General features: G+C 36.8%; 2 protein-coding genes across 6 annotated transcripts in view; one reads left to right on the top strand and one right to left on the bottom strand.

Moving 5' to 3' along the window:
* Positions 1–13,730, top strand: part of LOC134749213 (ceramide transfer protein) — a 41,967-nt gene extending 28,237 nt beyond the window's left edge. The window contains exons 7-12 of the mRNA XM_063684096.1: positions 2,130–2,312; positions 5,317–5,423; positions 7,402–7,523; positions 7,956–8,137; positions 8,630–8,753; positions 10,454–13,730. Of these exons, the coding sequence (XP_063540166.1) occupies positions 2,130–2,312; positions 5,317–5,423; positions 7,402–7,523; positions 7,956–8,137; positions 8,630–8,753; positions 10,454–10,581 (846 nt within the window). The 3' untranslated portion in view covers positions 10,582–13,730. The remainder of the gene's footprint in view (positions 1–2,129; positions 2,313–5,316; positions 5,424–7,401; positions 7,524–7,955; positions 8,138–8,629; positions 8,754–10,453) is intronic.
* Positions 13,731–13,763: 33 nt separating this feature from the next.
* LOC134749208 (high affinity cAMP-specific and IBMX-insensitive 3',5'-cyclic phosphodiesterase 8) overlaps positions 13,764–19,850 on the bottom strand; it is a 159,477-nt gene continuing 153,390 nt past the window's right edge. For all 5 annotated transcript variants that reach the window (XM_063684084.1, XM_063684083.1, XM_063684082.1 and 2 more), the window contains one exon: positions 13,764–18,923. In XM_063684084.1, coding sequence (XP_063540154.1) covers positions 18,727–18,923 — 197 coding nt within the window. In that variant the 3' untranslated portion in view covers positions 13,764–18,726. The remainder of the gene's footprint in view (positions 18,924–19,850) is intronic.

Genomic DNA, 19,850 nt, shown 5'->3' with positions numbered 1-19,850 from the left:
TTTTTTTACTATCCGTCATTGACCATAAGTTGGTATAGTTGCACGTTTTGTTATTATTTGTTTTGTATTTAAACTGAGCTTGCATATCTGATCAATGTGATTGTTTATACTTTCAATGTCATTGGTGGGAACGATTTATGCTGTTTCGAAGTTAATGTGACCTTGTGATTTTCGTGAATTTGTACCATCAATCGATACTAAAGTTGTTAGTAGGCATTCAACTGGTAAACGTTTTATACAGATAACTATCTTTAATTAGCTACAACAGTAGCACATTTTAAAAAGACTTTAGTGCGAGTAGTTTTAACATCATTTATTTGTTGCGGCCATGCTTCCGTTCCAGTTTGAACCCATAATCGCCACGCTTATCAAGGTTATATGAAAATAAATCATAAGGTCAACGCACCTTATCATATTTTGTGTAATGAATGATGAATCATGTTTAGAAGCTCGAATAAAAAAAATGGGCCAGAATGAGGCCTAGTGACTAAAAAGAAACACAAAGCGTTTTTTGTCTTCTTGAGTGTATATTAGATCTTTATCAGACACAGTACAGTACAGGGTATCTTGTTATACAAAACGATACATTATTTGTCATGCTACATAACAACATAACATAATTGTGGTGATCGGTTTATGATACCTAATTACCTACCAATGCAGATCTGATTGATGATATCCGAGCCGAGTCCACTTCCGGTCAGTTTAGTTCAGGAAATTATTAGATTATTACCCTGCACTTCTTCGTAATTTCTATATTTATTTAGAGTAAGGCACCACGATAAAATCATAATAAGATCAATGCTATTGAGTCACTATACAACTTCATTTTTAACTTTGTCTGGCTTGTGGCCAGTGGCCACGGCTCGGCATTTTTCCTAATGTAGCCTTGGTATGTTTGCAACCTTATCCTAAGAATTGGCTGGTATAACCTTTAACAAAAAAGGAACCGACTTCACTACACAGTTTAAAATGCCATCATTTTATGGTCGTCATTAGCAGATTAATTTCGCATAATAGTACTTTGTTAAAGAAAATGCACGTGTTACTCTAAAAATCACTGAATCGCTTATGCCGAATCCACATATTCGGCCAACGTAGGCCAATCTAAGGGACGCATTTATTCGTTAGAGGGAGCAAGTGATAATGCTATCTTATTCCACCGCATAGCTGCGTCTCTTAGATTGGCCTACGTTGGCCGAATATGTGGATTCGGCATAAGTGATTCAGTGATTTTTAGAGTAACACGTGCATTTTCTTTAACGAAGTACTATTTTGCGAAATTGATCTGCTAATGACGACCATAAAATGATGGCATTTTAAACTGTGTAGTGAAGTCGGTTCTTTTTTTGTTAAAGGTTATACCAGCCCATTGTCCAAGGACACTGTTTTTATGGTGTAGTAACACTATTCTACAAGAACTAGGCCTAACTTGTCATGCTAGGCATACAACTACATGTAATCAACAGAATTCGTGTCCTAACGACGTCCTTTGGTATCTAGGTTAACGTGCGAGGAATTATAATATCCCTCAATTGATGTTTCGTTGGATGCAGCAGGTGTTTTGTGTTTTGTTATGTTTTCGATTTCACATCTGGGCATTTTCATTTAAAATGTACCATTTACTTTTTTTCGAAAATCCATCAACTTTTGGGTTATTTCTACTCAGAATTACGAGGACTATCGATATAAAAAGAAAAAAAATGTGTCCCCAAAACATTACAGTTTTGTAACGCATTTTCACATACATTTTGTATGGACCGTTACAAAACTGACACCCAAAATTTGTATGAAAAACTAGGCCCACTTTTTTTCTTTGTGTCATTCAATAGTACTCGTGATTTTGAGTCTAAATAAGTTGATGGTTTTTCGAAAAAAAGTAAATGGTACCATTTTTTTTGAAAACCCCCATCTTCGGTATTAAAGATGTAAGATGTACCTACTCCACTGGGCTGTCCTTTTCCCAAATTTCATGTTCCCACAACCACAAAATGTGGCGCCGTTTCCGCGGCATTAATGAAGTTGTTATATACGTATGAATTAATTTATGTTTTATTATCTTCCTGTCGCATTTGTTACAAACATATTATGAATACAACTAAGTATTTAATAAACGCCTTTTTCTTCAGGAGGGACCGCACTCTACTTTGCCCGACGATGAGTTCTACGATGCCGTGGAGACAGGATTTGACAAAATGGAAGAAGAGCGGTGCGCCCGCGTGGTGTCACCTACCGTACACACGCGAGACCAAGTCGACCTACCGCCCCCTGCTATTGATAACCGGCTCACCGTGCACCCGCTGTGGACTGAGGTAATGCTACAATAGATAGGTTTTGACAAAATTGAAGAGGAGCGGTGTGTCCGCGTGGTGTCTCCTACCGTACACACGCGAGACCAAGTCGACCTACCGCCCCCTGCTATTGATAACCGGCTCATCGTACACCCGCTGTTGACTAAGGTGACACTGACATAGACCGACTGACAAAATGTCAGGGTATTGGGTGCTGACGTGCTGACCGTGCATTCGCTGTGAAGTGACGTATTGACGAGGTTCGATACGTGTCTCGTGTCTCTTCTCTTTGTCACGTGTAATAGGTGTATGTTACGTGTCTTACCGGGAATACTGTCATTGTGGTTATACGGGCGTTAGAAATTCATCGTGATCTTGTACAGTAGAAGGCAAGAATTTATGCCCTTGACTGTACTCTGGAACTATGTCTAAAAATAATTGCTGCGTCTTATCTCCTACTGTATAACCCTAAACGCTAAACGATAAGATTAAATTAAGTGATGTTGTTAGTACCCAATAGTAACTTATTTTTTTATAACATAAAACCTACAGTAATAAGTTTAAAAACAATTAGGGAGGACCAAATACTAATAGAGCTAACAGGGCAACTCGGCTCCCAACGCGCGCGTTAATGGCTTGGGGTGTATGACACGCACGCCATCGTGACGTCATGTATATCACTTATACAGTACCGGCCTTATACGGGCGTTAGAAATTCATCGTGATCTTGTACAGTAGAAGGCAAGAATTTATGCCCTTGACTGTACTCTGGAACTATGTCTAAAAATAATTGCTGCGTCTTATCTCCTACTGTAAAACCCTAAACGCTAAACGATAAGATTAAATTAAGTGATGTTGTTAGTACCCAATAGTAACTTATTTTTTTATAACATAAAACCTACAGTAATAAGTTTAAAAACAATTAGGGAGGACCAAATACTAATAGAGCTAACAGGGCAACTCGGCTCCCAACGCGCGCGTTAATGGCTTGGGGTGTATGACACGCACGCCATCGTGACGTCATGTATATCACTTATACAGTACCGGCCTTATACGGGCGTTAGAAATTCATCGTGATCTTGTACAGTAGAAGGCAAGAATTTATGCCCTTGACTGTACTCTGGAACTATGTCTAAAAATAATTGCTGCGTCTTATCTCCTACTGTAAAACCCTAAACGCTAAACGATAAGATTAAATTAAGTGATGTTGTTAGTACCCAATAGTAACTTATTTTTTTATAACATAAAACCTACACTAATAAGTTTAAAAACAATTAGGGGGGACCAAATACTAATAGAGCTAACAGGGCAACTCGGCTCCCAACGCTCGCGTTAATGGCTTGGGGTGTATGACACGCACGCCATCGTGACGTCATGTATATCACTTATACAGTACCGGCCAATAATATATCACCTCCATGTTTTTACGGTATAACTTTTTTATATGTATTTGTGAGTGACTTCCACCTCACTGCTTTAGGCAGTCTAGTAGTATTCCTTTGTACGGGCGATGAGAAAAATTGGTCTCATGTAATGGTTTTTTTCATAGTTTTTTTTTTTAATGTATTGTTAACTTCATTTTTTTACAAGAGGTTTTTTAGTAATATGCTGAGTATCCTATTGTAATTCACAGTATTTCATTGCAATATTCATCATATATTTGTATAAAATGACTAGTAAAATATGCAATGTACAAACTAACCTATATTGTTTATTCTATACAAGCTCATACAAAAACACTCAAAGGTTAATTATTGGCCGGTACTGTATGGTGTCATAATCATTTCAAACGTAGCATCTAAATTGGTGCTATAAATGTTACTATAACCTTAATCATAAGTAAGTTATTAATAGGTACATATTTCAGGTCTCGTCAGAATATGGTAATTTATTTTATTTATTACAAGGTTCGCCCCTTAGGTATACTTTATGTTGCATGCATCGAAATATGTTTGCATTCCTTTGAAAACTAAGCGGCTCTGAGCGACGTATGTTACACGGCTTATAGCTATTCCCATCCAGAGAAAATAGTTTAGATTAATTTCGAAAATACTAAATAATTAAATAAACGTCCGTGAAAAAGAACTGTGTTTACCCGTAAATGCATGGAAAATGCTTTCTGTAAATTTATTCATAGCGAAATTGGCGCAGTTCGGCCGCCGCTAACGAAGTGACGCAATGAGTGCCTCTACAGTCAGAGCGTACTCATATTGAACAAGCTCCTAGCCTTTCTCTAAGAGCTTTTAAAACGTATATGTGTGTTGGCATATATAGGATGTTTATAATTATAGGAAATATTGAAATATGTACCGCTTTGGGCAAGACTCGAACTTGCCATCTTTTGAAACTCCGCTTTTAACCAACTGAGCTACCAAAGCTTAACTAGAAGCGTGTGATTTTATTTATAAAATCGCAAAAATTTAGATGATTTTTATTTAATTTAGATGTTTTCGTCAGTTACATTTTTATTTTAACCTCCTAAGGCCCAAGGTCCTACCTATTTACCTATAGTACTTCTTCAGTTCGATGAAATTTAAATCATATTCAATTGGACGTCGGTCTTGTTTTGATTGTTTCAATTTTCAAATAACGCAAAATCAACTACTTCTTACACTATAGGTTCAATTTTCTGTAGCAAATTTTGGATTTTTCATTAGTATGGCTGGGCTTAGGAGGTTAACTAGGAGGTCCACTATAACTTGGATCTTTTTAAATTGAGAGTGAATAGACATCTTTTAGGTAAGCATGATCCATCCTAGACTGCATCGGCACTCACCATCAGGTGAGATTGCGGTCAAATGCTTGCCTTTTTGTAATAAATAAAAAAACTTAAAAATTTGTGGTATTGCTTTCAGACGTATCTGCATAGTATACGGTATTTGTGCAATTTGGTTGCCAAAATAGAAAAAGACTGCGGTGCGTATTGCGTTGTCTACTTACATACCTATGTTTGTAGTTCAAATGCCAAAAAACGTGTTAGGTGTTACGTTCCACGTGTGGTTTGACAGGAATATTTTGTTTCCAGATCGACAGGATATCGACGGAGCAGATTCAAGCCGCGTTCGAGGACGTCGGAGGCGGCAATGGTTGGCAGTTATTCGCTGAAGAAGGCGACATGAGGATGTACAGGAGGTACGCGTTTCTATTCTTAATATTAACAACTAACTACCACATTGTACTACATAAATGGCGCTACTCTGCCTCACTTTGCATAACTCTGCCCTATAACCGTACCTCTTTTTTGCAAACTCATCCAATTCACATGTTGACTAAATTTTTACGGTCTCCATGAGTTCTTTTTATAATGAGCAAAAGCAATATAAAAGTTTGAATTGTGAGAATTCGCACTCGAAACACCTTGTACTAATAATATAATTTACAGATATAGCTTCGCTAATCATTGTTTTGTAAATATTTATGATGCGATTTCCTTCTAACAAGTAGAATGTTATTTAGCTGAAAATAGAACAAGTTTTTTGAGTCATATAATTATTTAATAATAAACGACAACGAAATCTTGACTTTTGCCTGTCACACAAATTATCCGCTTTAAAGCCACCCGATAGCCGAACATGGACGCAGTACAGTGTGAGACACTCATATCTAACAATCTAACGTATACCTTAAAATAAAACCTCACACGACAGTTTTTCTAGTAATTAGGTGTAATTATAGTGCTGAACTCAATTGCTCTTCCCTGACCTTATTCTGTGTTTGTCTAGCCTAGTTTGAGGCAATTAAGTTCAGGGTATACACACATACTTTGAACCACCTCAAAACATCGCTGGAACGGGCAGAGGGTTTTTAGTTGAATTCTGTCAAACCTTAATGTGCCTTAATTCTATGAACTTACAGTTGTTATCTCAATGACAATGCAAGCTGCATTTCTCGAAAATGATCGCAACATTCGCGACATTTATAGACGACACTGTAATCGGGACTATAACGTTAATAATAATAACATTACGTTCTGTCGTCCTTTTTTTAAAGGGAATTTTCTTATTATGCCAAGCGGTTCAAACCTGGCCAGTTTGGTTTGTAAACAGTGGCGAAGGTTGATCGCGCGCTGGGCTTGTTTATTATTCGGGATAAAAATGGACGGCGTTGCAACTGACTGGCGTACTGTACTAATAGACTAGAGGCAGACTGAATTTATTCAGCAGGGAATTAATAACTAGAAAATAATTTAAAATTTAGTTGCGAGTAACGACTTCTAGCTGTTCGAGATAGACGCGTTGTACTGACACATCAGTGAGTGCTGTGAGAGTTTATTCAAAATACTGTATTCGGTTGTATTTTGGGCATAGGTATAATTCCATCTATACTCGGCAAATTTTCCCGGTATTCAGAGAAATTTCTCAGGAGAGGTGATGACAATAGTGAGTTAGAGGGACTTTGCCATGACCATAAAGTTATTCAAATACCTTAAGGATATTCATCGTAACAAATTATCTCTTCGTTATCGTTGCGCCTCGGGTATATTTAGCGAAGATAAACTCAATTCCTATTGTTATGTAAATATGTGGTGTTATCTTAAACTATGTAATTATTACACAATATTGCTTTGTCCCTGGATAAGTTTGCGTTAAGCGATTTACTTGTAACAAATATCACGTGCCGTTTATACATGATTGTTGGAGTTACTTGTTTGTTTCAACAACATTGTGTACCCTTTATTAGATTGATTTACGATAATTGTTTTAATGGAATGGATACAGTGAATCCAAATTAATGGATTGTTTTATCTATTTTTGTATCTGAAATTATCTGTCTAAAAAACGGTGACGCTGCGAAGTTGGTCTTTTTTTCGCGATTTCGAGTTTGTTTTTTTTTACCGCACACTTTCAAAAGCAAATTATTATAATCAACGATATACATAATATAAACTATTATAAATATTCGCTAAATATGCTACATACTCATGTGCATATGTGACATAGGTGTATGTAATTCAATAATAAACATGCTCGTTCAGAGGCTACATTCCCGCGTCGATCTTTTTTATCCAGAAGCTATCAAAAGAAAAATCTCATAACTATCCGTAAATACTTTTACAAAGCTATATTATATTATACTTTTATCGCGGCTAATATCTTAAATATTGTTTCAGAGAGGTAGAAGTGGACGGGATGGTGATGGATCCCTTGAAGGCGATGCACAAAGTGCGCGGAGTGTCGGCGCGCGAGATGTGTCACTACTTCTTCAACCCCCGCTACCGGTACGAGTGGGAAAGTAAGTCGATGTTCATTTTATTTTAATAAACGGTTTAGTCAAGTAAGTTTGGATTTTAAATCGTAAATCATAAATGTCTATTGCAAACCATGGTACGTATGTTGTTATAGATGATCAAAGTTTCACATGGACCCTGGCAGGGTATAGCACGTATCTTCTTAAAAATAGTTCTTAAAGCTAGTTCTTAAAACTAATGCAAAAAAAAACGTTAAAAAGCGTATTTTGTCTAAAGATTGCATTGATTGATTACGGCATAGGTATGATTTATAAGAAAGGATAAAAAAAGGCCATCCAAAGCCCCTTATTTTGCTCATGGCACCGATAGCTCTTTTTATGTTTATACATCGAACACCTTTACGTTGCCTATACACGCAACGTATATTTATTGTTCAGTTGTAGTCAGAATTTTAAAATTAAACGTTAACTTTCCAGCGACACTAGAGAACATGAACATAGTGGAGGAAATATCGTCAGACGCGATGGTGTTCCACCAGACGTTCAAGCGCATCTGGCCCGTTTCTCAACGTGACGCGCTCTTCTGGTCGCACGTGCGAGCCTCCGACGACGACACGTATGCGGTCATCAACCATTCCACCACCAACCCCGACTATCCGGTGAGTAACAACCACCCAGTCTCACCCGAAACATGAACATAGGAGAGATAACGTCAGACGTGATTGGTGTTCCAACAAAAGTCCAAACGCATCTGGTCCGTTTCTCAACGTTCTGGTCGCACGTGCGAGCCTCCGACAGTCATCAACCATTCCAAAACTGACCCCTACTATCCGGTGAGTAAAGACCTAGTCTCGTCCGAAATGAAACTACATTAGTTTTTTCGTTTCTGCATCGGCAAGCGCGAACCGCAACCAAGAATAGTCGCTCCAGCGAGCTAAGGGGCGTCGAAAATCGTATCTAATCCAATGAAATACATTTTTGTAAGATTTTACCGTCTCTATGAGATTAGTTGGGATATTATCTACAGGAATACCTTCGGTACAGTTAGGTTGATACTCGCCTTGTGTCGAAATACAGCCACATGGTGTCCTGTAAACTAATAAACTAATTTGAAACAAGCAAATATAGTTAGTGTTGTATGTTGTTCGTAGGCCAACGCCAGCGGCTGCATCCGTCTGTTCGTGACGGTGTGCCTGGCGTGCCGGAGCACGTACCCCGCGGGCGAGCAGCCCACCCGCGAGAACATCACCACCAGCATCGCCTACTGCAGCACAGGTGGGTTTCGTGTTTTGTTGACTGAATCTAAGGTGTGTCAATATAGCACAACCAGCTAGTGAATTAAAAAAAAAATAGGTCTAGAATTTTTTTTCTAGACAAAAAAATCACGACATGATCGGCACGATCTTTGGATTTTTCCAAAGATCGTGTAGACAGGAAGAAAAAATAAATTCGAGCCGACATTAACCCCCTTAGGCCCACGGACTTAAGTAGTTAAACCGTTAACACAGTGTCAAGTTGTACTGGTAACCATGGTAACTTTAGGTTTAACCAGTTAACCCCGGGATAGCGGAATGGTGCAAGTGGGCCTTATTCATAATTACAGGTCTCAGTTAATTTATGTTTAATCCCTTTCTTACAAATACACGAGTCAAATTGGGGATCCCTTCATTTTACCGATTTTTTTTTGACCAAATTTCGTTTCCCAACCAAACTTTACCAACTGTACGTTTGTCAACTCAATCCTTCCCATATAAACATTTGACAAACTTACAATCCGACAAATGATCATTTCCCTAACTGTTACTTAGCAACTTTTATAAGACCGACTGTTTCTTTCCCAAATGTTTTACTTGGACTATAAATATTTGCTCTAATTTATTTTTGTTAAATAAATGACTGGACAAAATTATTTTGTCCAAAGATATCTTTACTCAAAAAATGTTTGTTCAAATAACTGTATTGCACAACCACTACTTGACAAATTATGTCTATCCACAACTTTGTGTTATAAAAAATGTGTAAACAGTAAATTTAAGTAGCAGAGGCAAGATAGGTGCGACGACGAGCGAAGTGAGGAGGAGTGTGTTAGGTTGACCGCGATCAAACAGAGATGTTATTGTACCTACCTACTATTGTTCACCTCACCTATCTTCATAATTATTGATCCTAGAGAAAAATGTTACATAACAAAATACACTTCATTTGATATTTCTTACACGACAAAATAATAAAAATTTGGTGTTATGTTGGCAATAAAAAATTACACTGAAATTTTCGAAGTCCCAAGAGCGGCCCCCCTTTGCCTTACCCCTTAATGTCTAAACAATACATAGAAATTATATTTCGCAAGTAGCAAATTAAAAATGAAATATATTATTTGCTAATTCGTCAAGTGGACGAAAACTAGAGCATGGCTGGAAACTAGCGCAATGACCCTAAGTAATTGACAAAATACAATAGTTTGTCATGTTTTGTTATGGTTTTTGTATTCTTTGGCAACTAATCATTTCGAGTAATTAAAATTTGGTAAAATAAATGTTGCCAAAGTAAGGAAATGTCAAAACATTTTTTTGGATAACGTTCTTTTGGGAAATATTTATATGCGACATGTTAAGTTGGGAAATGATTAGTTGGATTTTTAATTTTTGGGAAAGATAGTTTGGGATATGAAAATTTGGCAAAAAAAATCCGTAATACGTCAGTAACCCGTCAAAGTGACAGATGAGCCACAAACGGTTAATAGGTAATTGAGGCTTGGGGCGCGTTTATGAATAACGTCTTAAGTCTAGAGGAGAGTAGATATGATAAGCCAGAGAATAATTAGGTCCAAATCATTAACGATTTGGAGGCCTTCGCTCTGCAAGCAGCAACTCGTAATTTTTATGTACGATTCATATCAAACTGGCCGGCTGGAGCCTTACTATTGTCAAAGGAATTTGAACTTTGTAGTGTACGCAGTAATTTTTCTCCCCCAGTGAACCCCGGGGGCTGGGCGCCGGCGGGCGTGCTGCGCGCCGTGTATAAGCGCGAGTACCCGAAGTTCCTGAAGCGCTTCACCGGCTACGTGGTCGACCAGTGCCGGGGCAAGCCGCTCGCCATCTAGCGTCCGCTGACCGCTCACACACCCCAGCCAGGGAACTGTCACGTGACTTCCGACTGTGACCCGAGTGGACTGTATGTTAATCAATGCTACGAGTACATGTCGTGTGACACTTGCGTACCCGGAGATTTCAACAATCAAAAGCTGTTAGAGACGCGTTCACAAAGTTTTCGGCTCGCGGTGAAACTAACACCCGTGTTTTAGAACGAAGAGTTCGAACTGTGGCCGGCGATAAGATTAATATGAACGCGCTCTAATGTCTTCGGTGTTTACTTGTCATAAAAAAGCATCGACAAAGACCTACGTCTGAATAATACAAATGTCTTCTGCTTTAAAATGAAGTGACCACGTATTATGCACATACATTATACAGATATTGTTTTTATTTTATCGTCGAGCTCTTCCTCCGAACTGAAATCTTTCAAGGTATTTTTGAGATTTATGACTGGTTTAGGCTACGAACTTTACGTAAATATAATGTTGGGAAAAAATACATTAGTCGTCAACACAATTCCCAACGGTCTTACGTTATGTAGTATATCAAGTGTATGGTTCATTGAAGGGATCAACGGCCGTTACATGCGGCATGTGAGGTAAATTCCTATTTGTATTATATGCACGTAGATATAGTCAACAAAAACAAAATAACTATAGTAGACGTACACTGTTGAAGATTAAATATTGACGTAGTTTTGCTAGCAGACATAGACGAAAGAAAAATATAATTTATGCCGCGTGAATGGCAAACGTGCTAGGGGTAGGATTCGTATGAGATGGTTGAACGCTATAAAGAGGTCGGCTGGTGGCAGTCTGCACCGTGCAGTCCTTGTGACCGCTCAAAATTGAGACAAATCACAGATGGTCGCCATCCTCAGCAATGAGGCAACGAGCAAGAAAATGGTGTTGCAAGGCGCTGTACTTTTTGTGACATAAAAATTACCAAATTATAGCACGAAGACAATTTAGTTACCACGACCGTACGACTACCCGGCTGCGCCATCTAGTTCAGAATGACTTCAGATATTGAAGCCACTACACGTTTTCTTCGACTGTTTACGTCCACTATAGTTAAATTTTGTATGTAATCAGGTTAGATCATTATTTAATTGTTGTAAATTGTAAAGGTGTTATGTGTGTCGCACATGGGTGTAGTCAGTTGAGATTTTCTCGGTTTTCGTCGGTTTAGTGTGATGACATGATGAGTTACAGATCAGTTCATTTACATTCGATCGAAATCACCGGGCTGTCAAATGGGCCCTCACACAAGGAACAGTTTGTTTACTAATTTGGCCATTCTAAAAGATTTTTTCTGCTATATACCGCAGAGGTTTCAGGCACCGAGGTTTGAACCCACGATATTTGACCACCACACACACATATGAAAGGTTAAATAATCGCAAATTAATCAAAAACGTGAGTGGTTTGAATGTAAATGAACAGGAGTGTACACTCAGTTTGTTGTACCTGATTATCGCACAACTCGTCCGGCGATCAGTCTTGATAATGATCTCGTTTTAGGATTGCGACGCGCATTTTTAAGGCCAGATTTTATAAAGGTCCTTTAGATCACTTAGATGTATGTCAGCAAGTGAAGTAAAAAATGTACTGATTATTTGATTTATCATAAGCCTTAATAGATAAGGGATCCTTATAAAACCGAGGCTTATACTACTTATCTATGGATTTATGTTATATAAATGTTAACTGAAATTTCGTGTAGGGACTATACTAAACGCAAACCAACCTGATGACCGGTGTCGTAAAACTTCTCATTCACATTTGCATGGACATAGCAGCAGTGAAAGAGGCAGTAATAAATATGGCCGCGGTCGTCAGTTTGGTTTGCGTATAGTACAGTGTGTTCCCATGTACGTTCTCCGTGTTGTATAAGAAACGTACTTGTTCGAAAAATGTTTCCTCAGCAATACTGGTCATTAGCATACCTTATGTCTTTGCGATAAGGTTTACGATTTATCAGTTAACTGCGTGCCTAACCTATCGGTACAGTACATCTCTTATAGGCACTACTTTAATAATAATTTGCGCAGGACGGAGAAAATTTAAAGAACCTCGATAATAAAAAGTAAGAATTACCGCTTAATTTTTTTTAATGCAACGACCGTCGTTTCGTATTCAGAAACTACATTATTTAGTTTTATTCGTTTTCGTGGTGTAATATTATTCCAACGAGTAAAATATATGTATATTATCGTCATGTTTAAGATTACAGCGAATATGAACAGCGCAAGCTAACTGTACCAGCATTATGAACTGTCACTCTTCCAATCACTAATCAAACCAGAATACTGAATGTAGTTTCAATTGATGATATGAATGATGATTCCATGCTGCTTTTACTATTATAATTGAGCACTGACGCAAAGGACGCAAAGCGCTAAAACCCGAGTCAATACAATTAAGAAAAGCTAACAGGTTTTACATTTTAAATTTACGAACGTAATTTGTCCAAATAAAGGCAATTATTGAAATTATTGAATGCCAAATTCCACGAAGTACGAGTATCCATGTATTTTATATTAATAGATGCTTATACATCTGGGCTGGAAACTCAAAGGGATTATTGTTATACCATAAATGTTGAAACTATGAATGTTTTTGCATATAAATAATATTTTAAAGGCACCATTACATGTAAATAAAGAATGATACATACCAAGGGATTACCCACCTCTCGATAGCTTTCTCCTTCATTCAGATGACACTGGCGGTAACATGGGCAACTATAATAGTTGAATCCTTATCAACTGAATTTATGTTTTTGAAGTATAGTCATACTTCGAAAACTTAAATTCAGTTGTTGTATAAATAATGATGCCTTTTTACATGATGACGTACGTTATACCTTATTTAAGTAGGTATTCGGTTAATTCCTTATATTGTTATCATAGTGGTTCTTTGTAATTATGAAACATACTTTTTGAAGTTACATATTATTTCCATTCCAGTTGTTTGACGCTGATATTGTACAGGATTTCATGTAAATTAAATCCCGGTTATAACAAAATATTACGGGATAATATATAAATTGCATTTATAATATATAACGCGATGTTGGAATTGTAATAAGTTATATAATGTATAAATATGTTTTTTAATTATTGTTTGTAATAAAATGTTTTATTATCGAAAAACTGTTTTTAATTATGTCCAATGAAAAACTGAAATTGTAAATATTTCTTTTATTTTACAACACTTAACAATTTGCATTCATATTACTTCAAACATAGACATTCATTCAAAATGTAGGTATTAGTGTGTTATTCAAAACTGTTGCTTAAGATTTAATGTTAAATTAGAACAAGTAAGATATTTTGTCAAAATCCTTCATAGTTAAATCTCAAGCAACAATTTTTGTCTCCATTTATCTATATTAAGAAAGAAATACTGTTCGCCGCTTTATACCTTTATTGTATACTGTATTGATCTATTAGGTAACTCGTTAATTTGAGGAGAGGTAAGTAGGCCGATTTATGATGTTTACGTAGATAGGTCGATTTGTAAGAACTGGCGCAAGATTTGTATTGAGTTGTCAGAATTCTTCAGATCTGTAAAACTACATTCTTTTGGAAACAAAGTTCATATCGCCTTAAAAAAATATGATTATGCCACGTTAACTTAGAAACTCTCAATCAATAAGTATTAACCTTTCGACCGCCAGCGATCGTAACAGCGAGTAGTTTAAATTCACTTACTCATTCCAGTAAGGTTTTCTGAGGGCGAGTTATATAAAATAGTCGCGGCAGTTAAAAGGTTAAGGAATAAAGCGACGACCTGATGCATCACTTCTTTGGGAAGTATTAGAATTTAAACTTTATAATAACATTGATTAATTGGTACTTATACAACGCATAGCTTCGCATATAAAATTCACAACAACGTAATTACTTACCTCCACAATTAAACATAGGGACCAGCCCCCTTATTCTTAATTAGTTATTACTAAAACGTGACAATTAAAAGTAAATTAACAGAAATACACTGTCATGTTGGTTTGAGAAAGAAGGAATTTATGATAGTTCATTGAATTTATGTCGCTATTTCAATGTTAGCTAGGTACTCGTACACTCCTGGCGATTCCCTTGTGGGAATATGCAGTTGCAGACAAGTCTGACAACTATATAACTAAGATTTCACGATCTTCTGACTGTTTTTGTACTCGATAATTGGTTTAGAGGTAAGTACAGTTAAGGTCGTTTATCGCGTAATAATAAGAACATGTCAAACATGAAACTACTACTATTTACTACCTCTGAACAGACTGCTTTAGAGATAGACCTATTAGAGACATTTAGAGATTATTGCGTGTATTTGGCACGCGATAGCGACAATATACTTTCAAATATACAATATATAGGTATATAATGTTGTATACTTGGGAAAGAATACCATGACACTGCCGATATCAACGGTTATTATTGTTATTAAAACTCGTCCTGCTTTCTAAAACTAACATGTAGCCAGTTAGTCTACACAGTAAATTGAGCTAAACAGCGATTATAACAATATAATAATTCAATCATCTAATTTGGTATCATATTATACTGTTAGTAGGCAAATATTTAAAATATAAAGTGGGCATTTAATGAGATTGAACAACCGCGACCTACAAGTAACACATTGAAATAAGTGGTTACACAATATAAATAAGTAGAAAGGTATGAATATAATAGTAAATATTAATGTTAGACCGTTATGTATTGACATTGAGCACAAGGAAGCGTATTCTTATTCTCATTAATTAATTATTAATATTAACTATAAAATACAAGTTGGTAATAATTAATTTAATATTAGACCAGCGTCGCGCAGACGATTGTATACAGAACAAATGATTATCAATAATAGTAGACCTTATTCGAAAATTAATTACGTAGCTACAGCAAATATTCAAGTGATTGATGTATACAATGTATTCGTAACTAATGTTACAACTACTTATACAAATATGGACCCAACTGTACAAACGCTAATCTCTCTAGACTTTAATTTGCACATTGTCATTTGTAAACATGCCACTTAGACATCCATTAATCGCGTCATACGTTTTTGGCTAGTTTTTGACATTGGAATTTACAGCATCTTTCTGTCAATATATGTAATCTATTTTTGTTTGACGGGAAATAACTGAAACTAATTAACTAGTAGGGAAAAGTAATTAACTTATTATCTCTGTTCCACGAAGACATAAACACCTTCATAACAATTTTCAACAGTGCCGTGAAATCATCTGAAAGATCGCTTTTTGGCAATATTTACTCTTCCAAATTACACAACAGAAAGTAAAGGCTAGATTAGATTAGCGTTGTAGGTTTAACAGTGATGAGGTGTCAATAGTTATTTACGATACAAGTGTCAAGTGCGGAAGAGAGGAAATTCGAAACGAGTGGCGATAAATTAAAACACGACCGTAGGGAGCGTTTTAAATCGACACGAGTTGCGAATTACCTATTCGCACGTGTATCGTACAACGTTTTACAGTACATATGGCCCTTTAAACTTTCGACATATGCACGAAAAGTGCTCTTTACGCAATAGTGCGAGAAAGTAGCACCATATGTACTGTAAAATTATTTTCATTTCTCATGCTATGAAAGAGGGTCATTGTTGTTCTGAAAGGTGTGCAGAAAATGATAGTGTCTGCACTAGAGCATTTTACGTTCGAAGTACGATTTTTTAATTTTGTTTACGATAATCAATTGAAATTTGAGTTTAAATGGATTTGTGTATAACAAATTTTCATTCTGATATTTGACTCCATTCCATAAATAACGATACTTTTGCCTAAATTGTTAACCGAAGAATAAGCGTTTAAGAAATACTATAAAAAATTATACTTGGTCATGTTTTAAAAAAACACATGCATGTTACTTTCCTCGTATTCGAAATGAAAAGTAGTGTTTAACTCGGATGAAAGGCATCATTTCAGCCTCGGACTATTGGTCAAACTACCTCGGCAGAAATTAGTGCCTTTCATCCCTTGGTTAACAATCTACTATTCCCGAAGGATTAGGCTCCTTCAATAAATCGTGTCCAATCACATCATGCTGTATCTAAGGGTGGCATTCCACCTATTCAATTTCTTTGTCCAATGTGTATTGTATTGCGTCTCACATTTTGCTTAATGTAAGAGTGAGATGCAATGACATTGGACAAAGAACTTACTTACTTACTAATACGCAAGCCCGTCTCGAGATATAATAAAAACACCTCACCACTGGTATACAAAGTACAGTCGGTTGAAAAAGTATACATTTTCAGGAGTGAAAAAAACCGAAAACTTAGTGGTTGGAAAATTTGGAATTTGGTAGAATAAAATACTTAAAAAGTCCCTATTAAGATTGATATGAATCCGAAAATTTAGAAATACTATAAAAAGTTTATAAAAATAGGAATTCTCTGAAAGCTCAAGTGTATAAATGGACCAATGTTTTCAATTTTCATACTATAAAGTGACAGTCAATAGTTTGAGAATGGTTTGGCAGGTTTTAATACATTAAAACTAAATGGATATACTGTCATGGGATGCAGTGAAATATGAGGGATAGAATGATCAGTGGATACGATTGGCCAATGTTATATATGGCACTTTTATCACGGCTTACTCTAAAACAACAATAAAAGTAGCTAAGTACACGACGAATAGTAGAAGGCTACTAAACATCGTCACCCTAAATAATATTTGTACCTATTAAAGATTATGCCAATTATTAACATCTATAGTAGAATAATGAAAATCAGTTTTGGTATGATGGGGTATAAATATAGTAAATATTTTGGATTCAATATTACCTAATAAATATGGCTACTTAAAAAAGTAGATTAACTATTATATCAATGATATTCACACTAACATGGATATAAGTATAAAATAAGCGTATTTTCGGACACGTCCGTTAGACGTCGTTCTTGTCTAAGTATTCTATGTTCCATTTCAGACTTACCTACCCAGTTCGTGCCCAAACTGATTACCTTATCAATTTTTTCACTAATTGGTACCGGTGCAAAAGCAACCTTTCTTCTAACATAATAAAGTATGAATTCCAAAATTACGATAAAGAGGTTTAAAATTGAAAAAAGTTATCGGTCGGCATGCAACTGGGTAGTCTTAGACGCCCAGTCTTTACCCGAACACTCCAAATTTAATCCAGACAACAGAAAGTTGTTGGACTTTCAACCCTATTCCATATACAAGTAAAGTATATTTTACTTGGTCTCGTTTCCGGCCTTAAAGTGCCACATCCAATTCTTCAATTAGGCACTACATGTTCACAAGAACATTATATAAATTTTATAGATCTTCAGAATTTTGTTACACCCGTAATTTTTAAATTTGCCTATATTTTAGTAAAATCGAGATTTATTTTTGATGTCGATTGTACAAAAACATTTAGTAATTGATCTTTTTTCTAGGTTTCCGAGTAGAGACGACCATACCTACTAATAGTAGAAACCCAAGTTTTTATAAACCATTTAGTTGTGAATTATATTTCACTTGATTATCTTCAAAGCTATTTCAGTGCGAGTTGTCATATCTGTTACTTCAACTACGGAACCCTAAAAAGGAAGAAAGTACTTTCCCATCATCCTCACGCCTGATGAATATTAATGTAGAAGCCGTTTTAGTTTTTACAAAATGCTTATATACCGACGTCAACACGTTTATTTGAATCTCATGTAAATGAGCGATTACTACGTTCACAGTGAACCAAAGTTGTCATTCAGTGTTGCCGAGTCTATCAGATGTAAAATAATTCTTTGACTTTTTTATAACCTATTTGACGTCATACTAGGCATGAAACTGGTACCACAGCAGACATTGTTTAAAAGACTATTACAGAGATTTATTTGAAACCCGAAGGACTTTTCACAAAATTGTATCTGGCGGATCACTACTTGTAGAAATCTGCTGCAGCAGCACAGAACACACTCGATGTCTCGATGTGTCGATATCGAACTCTTTCACCGCACACGACGCGAGACTGCGTCTTCGGGCGTTTCAATCAGTTCTCGAGAGAATCGCTACGAAATTAGTCGCACGTTAGCGAATCAGAGGACAGACAAATTAGAATATATTTTCGAGCGAGAATCATCCTGTGTTCAGGAGGGTGTCGGCCGTTGACCTCTCGGCTACTCCTCGGCGGTGGAGGCGGACGTGGCGGTGGAGGCGGACGTGGCGGTGGAGGCGGACGCGGCGGATGGCCCAGCGGCGGCGCGCAGGGCGCGGCGCACGTCGGCGGTGGTGGTGACGCCCGCCTCGTCCAGCTCCTTCCAGCGCGCGTGGTTCTGCTTCGCGTGCGTCACCAGCTCCGGCATGTCGATGAATACTGGAACAGAACAAATGAGAAATGTATTCGAATGCCCTAGGGTTGATAACGTAAGTAGGGACATAATGTATAATTTCGCCCGCCCCCTAGATCTGTAATAGTAGATTGTTAACCAAGGGATGAAAGGCAGTCATTTCTGCCGAGGTATTTTTGGCGCTCGAACGCAGTGAGAGCGCCAATAGTCCGAGGCTGAAATGATGCCTTTCACCCGAGTTAAACACTCTACTTTTCATTTCGAATACGAGGAAAGTAAAATGCATGTCTTTTTTAAAACATGACCAAGTATAATTTTTTATAGTATTTTTAGGTACCCTACCTTCAGTTAACAATTTAGGCAAAAGTGTCTCTATTTATAGAATGGAGAGTCAAATATCAGAATGGAAATTGTATAACAAATACATTTAAATTCAAATTTCAATTGCTTATCGTAAAAAAATTCAAAAAATCGTACTTCGAACGTAAAATGCTCTAGTGCAGACACGTATCATTTTCTGCACACCTTTTAGAACAACAATGACCCTCTTTCAGAGCATGAGAAATGAAAACTCTTTTTTCTACTCGTCGAGTATAATCTGTGTATTACGACTTCATATGCAACACTACAACCTTACTCTTTTCAACGTTGGATAGTCTATGGCACATCCGACTTAAGCATAAGAATTTTATCGATACGGTTTAGTCAAGTATAAAAATTTTGAAAATAGAACTTCATACATTTCAGTAAAATATTTCTTGTTTAAGGAGACTCGATTCAATGCAAATTAGCCTACTTAAACACGCTGCTGCGTCGCATCTGCTTTGTGATTGGTTGGCCAACAATTGCTTCATAAGTCATAAACGCGCATGTGACACCCTTCGTATAGCAACATCCATATCCTACGAAAACCGCTTAGCGTTGCTTGTTAGTCTCCTTAGGCTACGGTGGCC

This window comes from Cydia strobilella, chromosome 18 (assembly GCF_947568885.1).
Source record: "Cydia strobilella chromosome 18, ilCydStro3.1, whole genome shotgun sequence".
Taxonomy (NCBI): Eukaryota; Metazoa; Arthropoda; class Insecta; order Lepidoptera; family Tortricidae; genus Cydia; species Cydia strobilella.
Note: the sequence above shows the minus strand (reverse complement) of the source record. Positions and strands in the feature narration are given on the sequence as shown.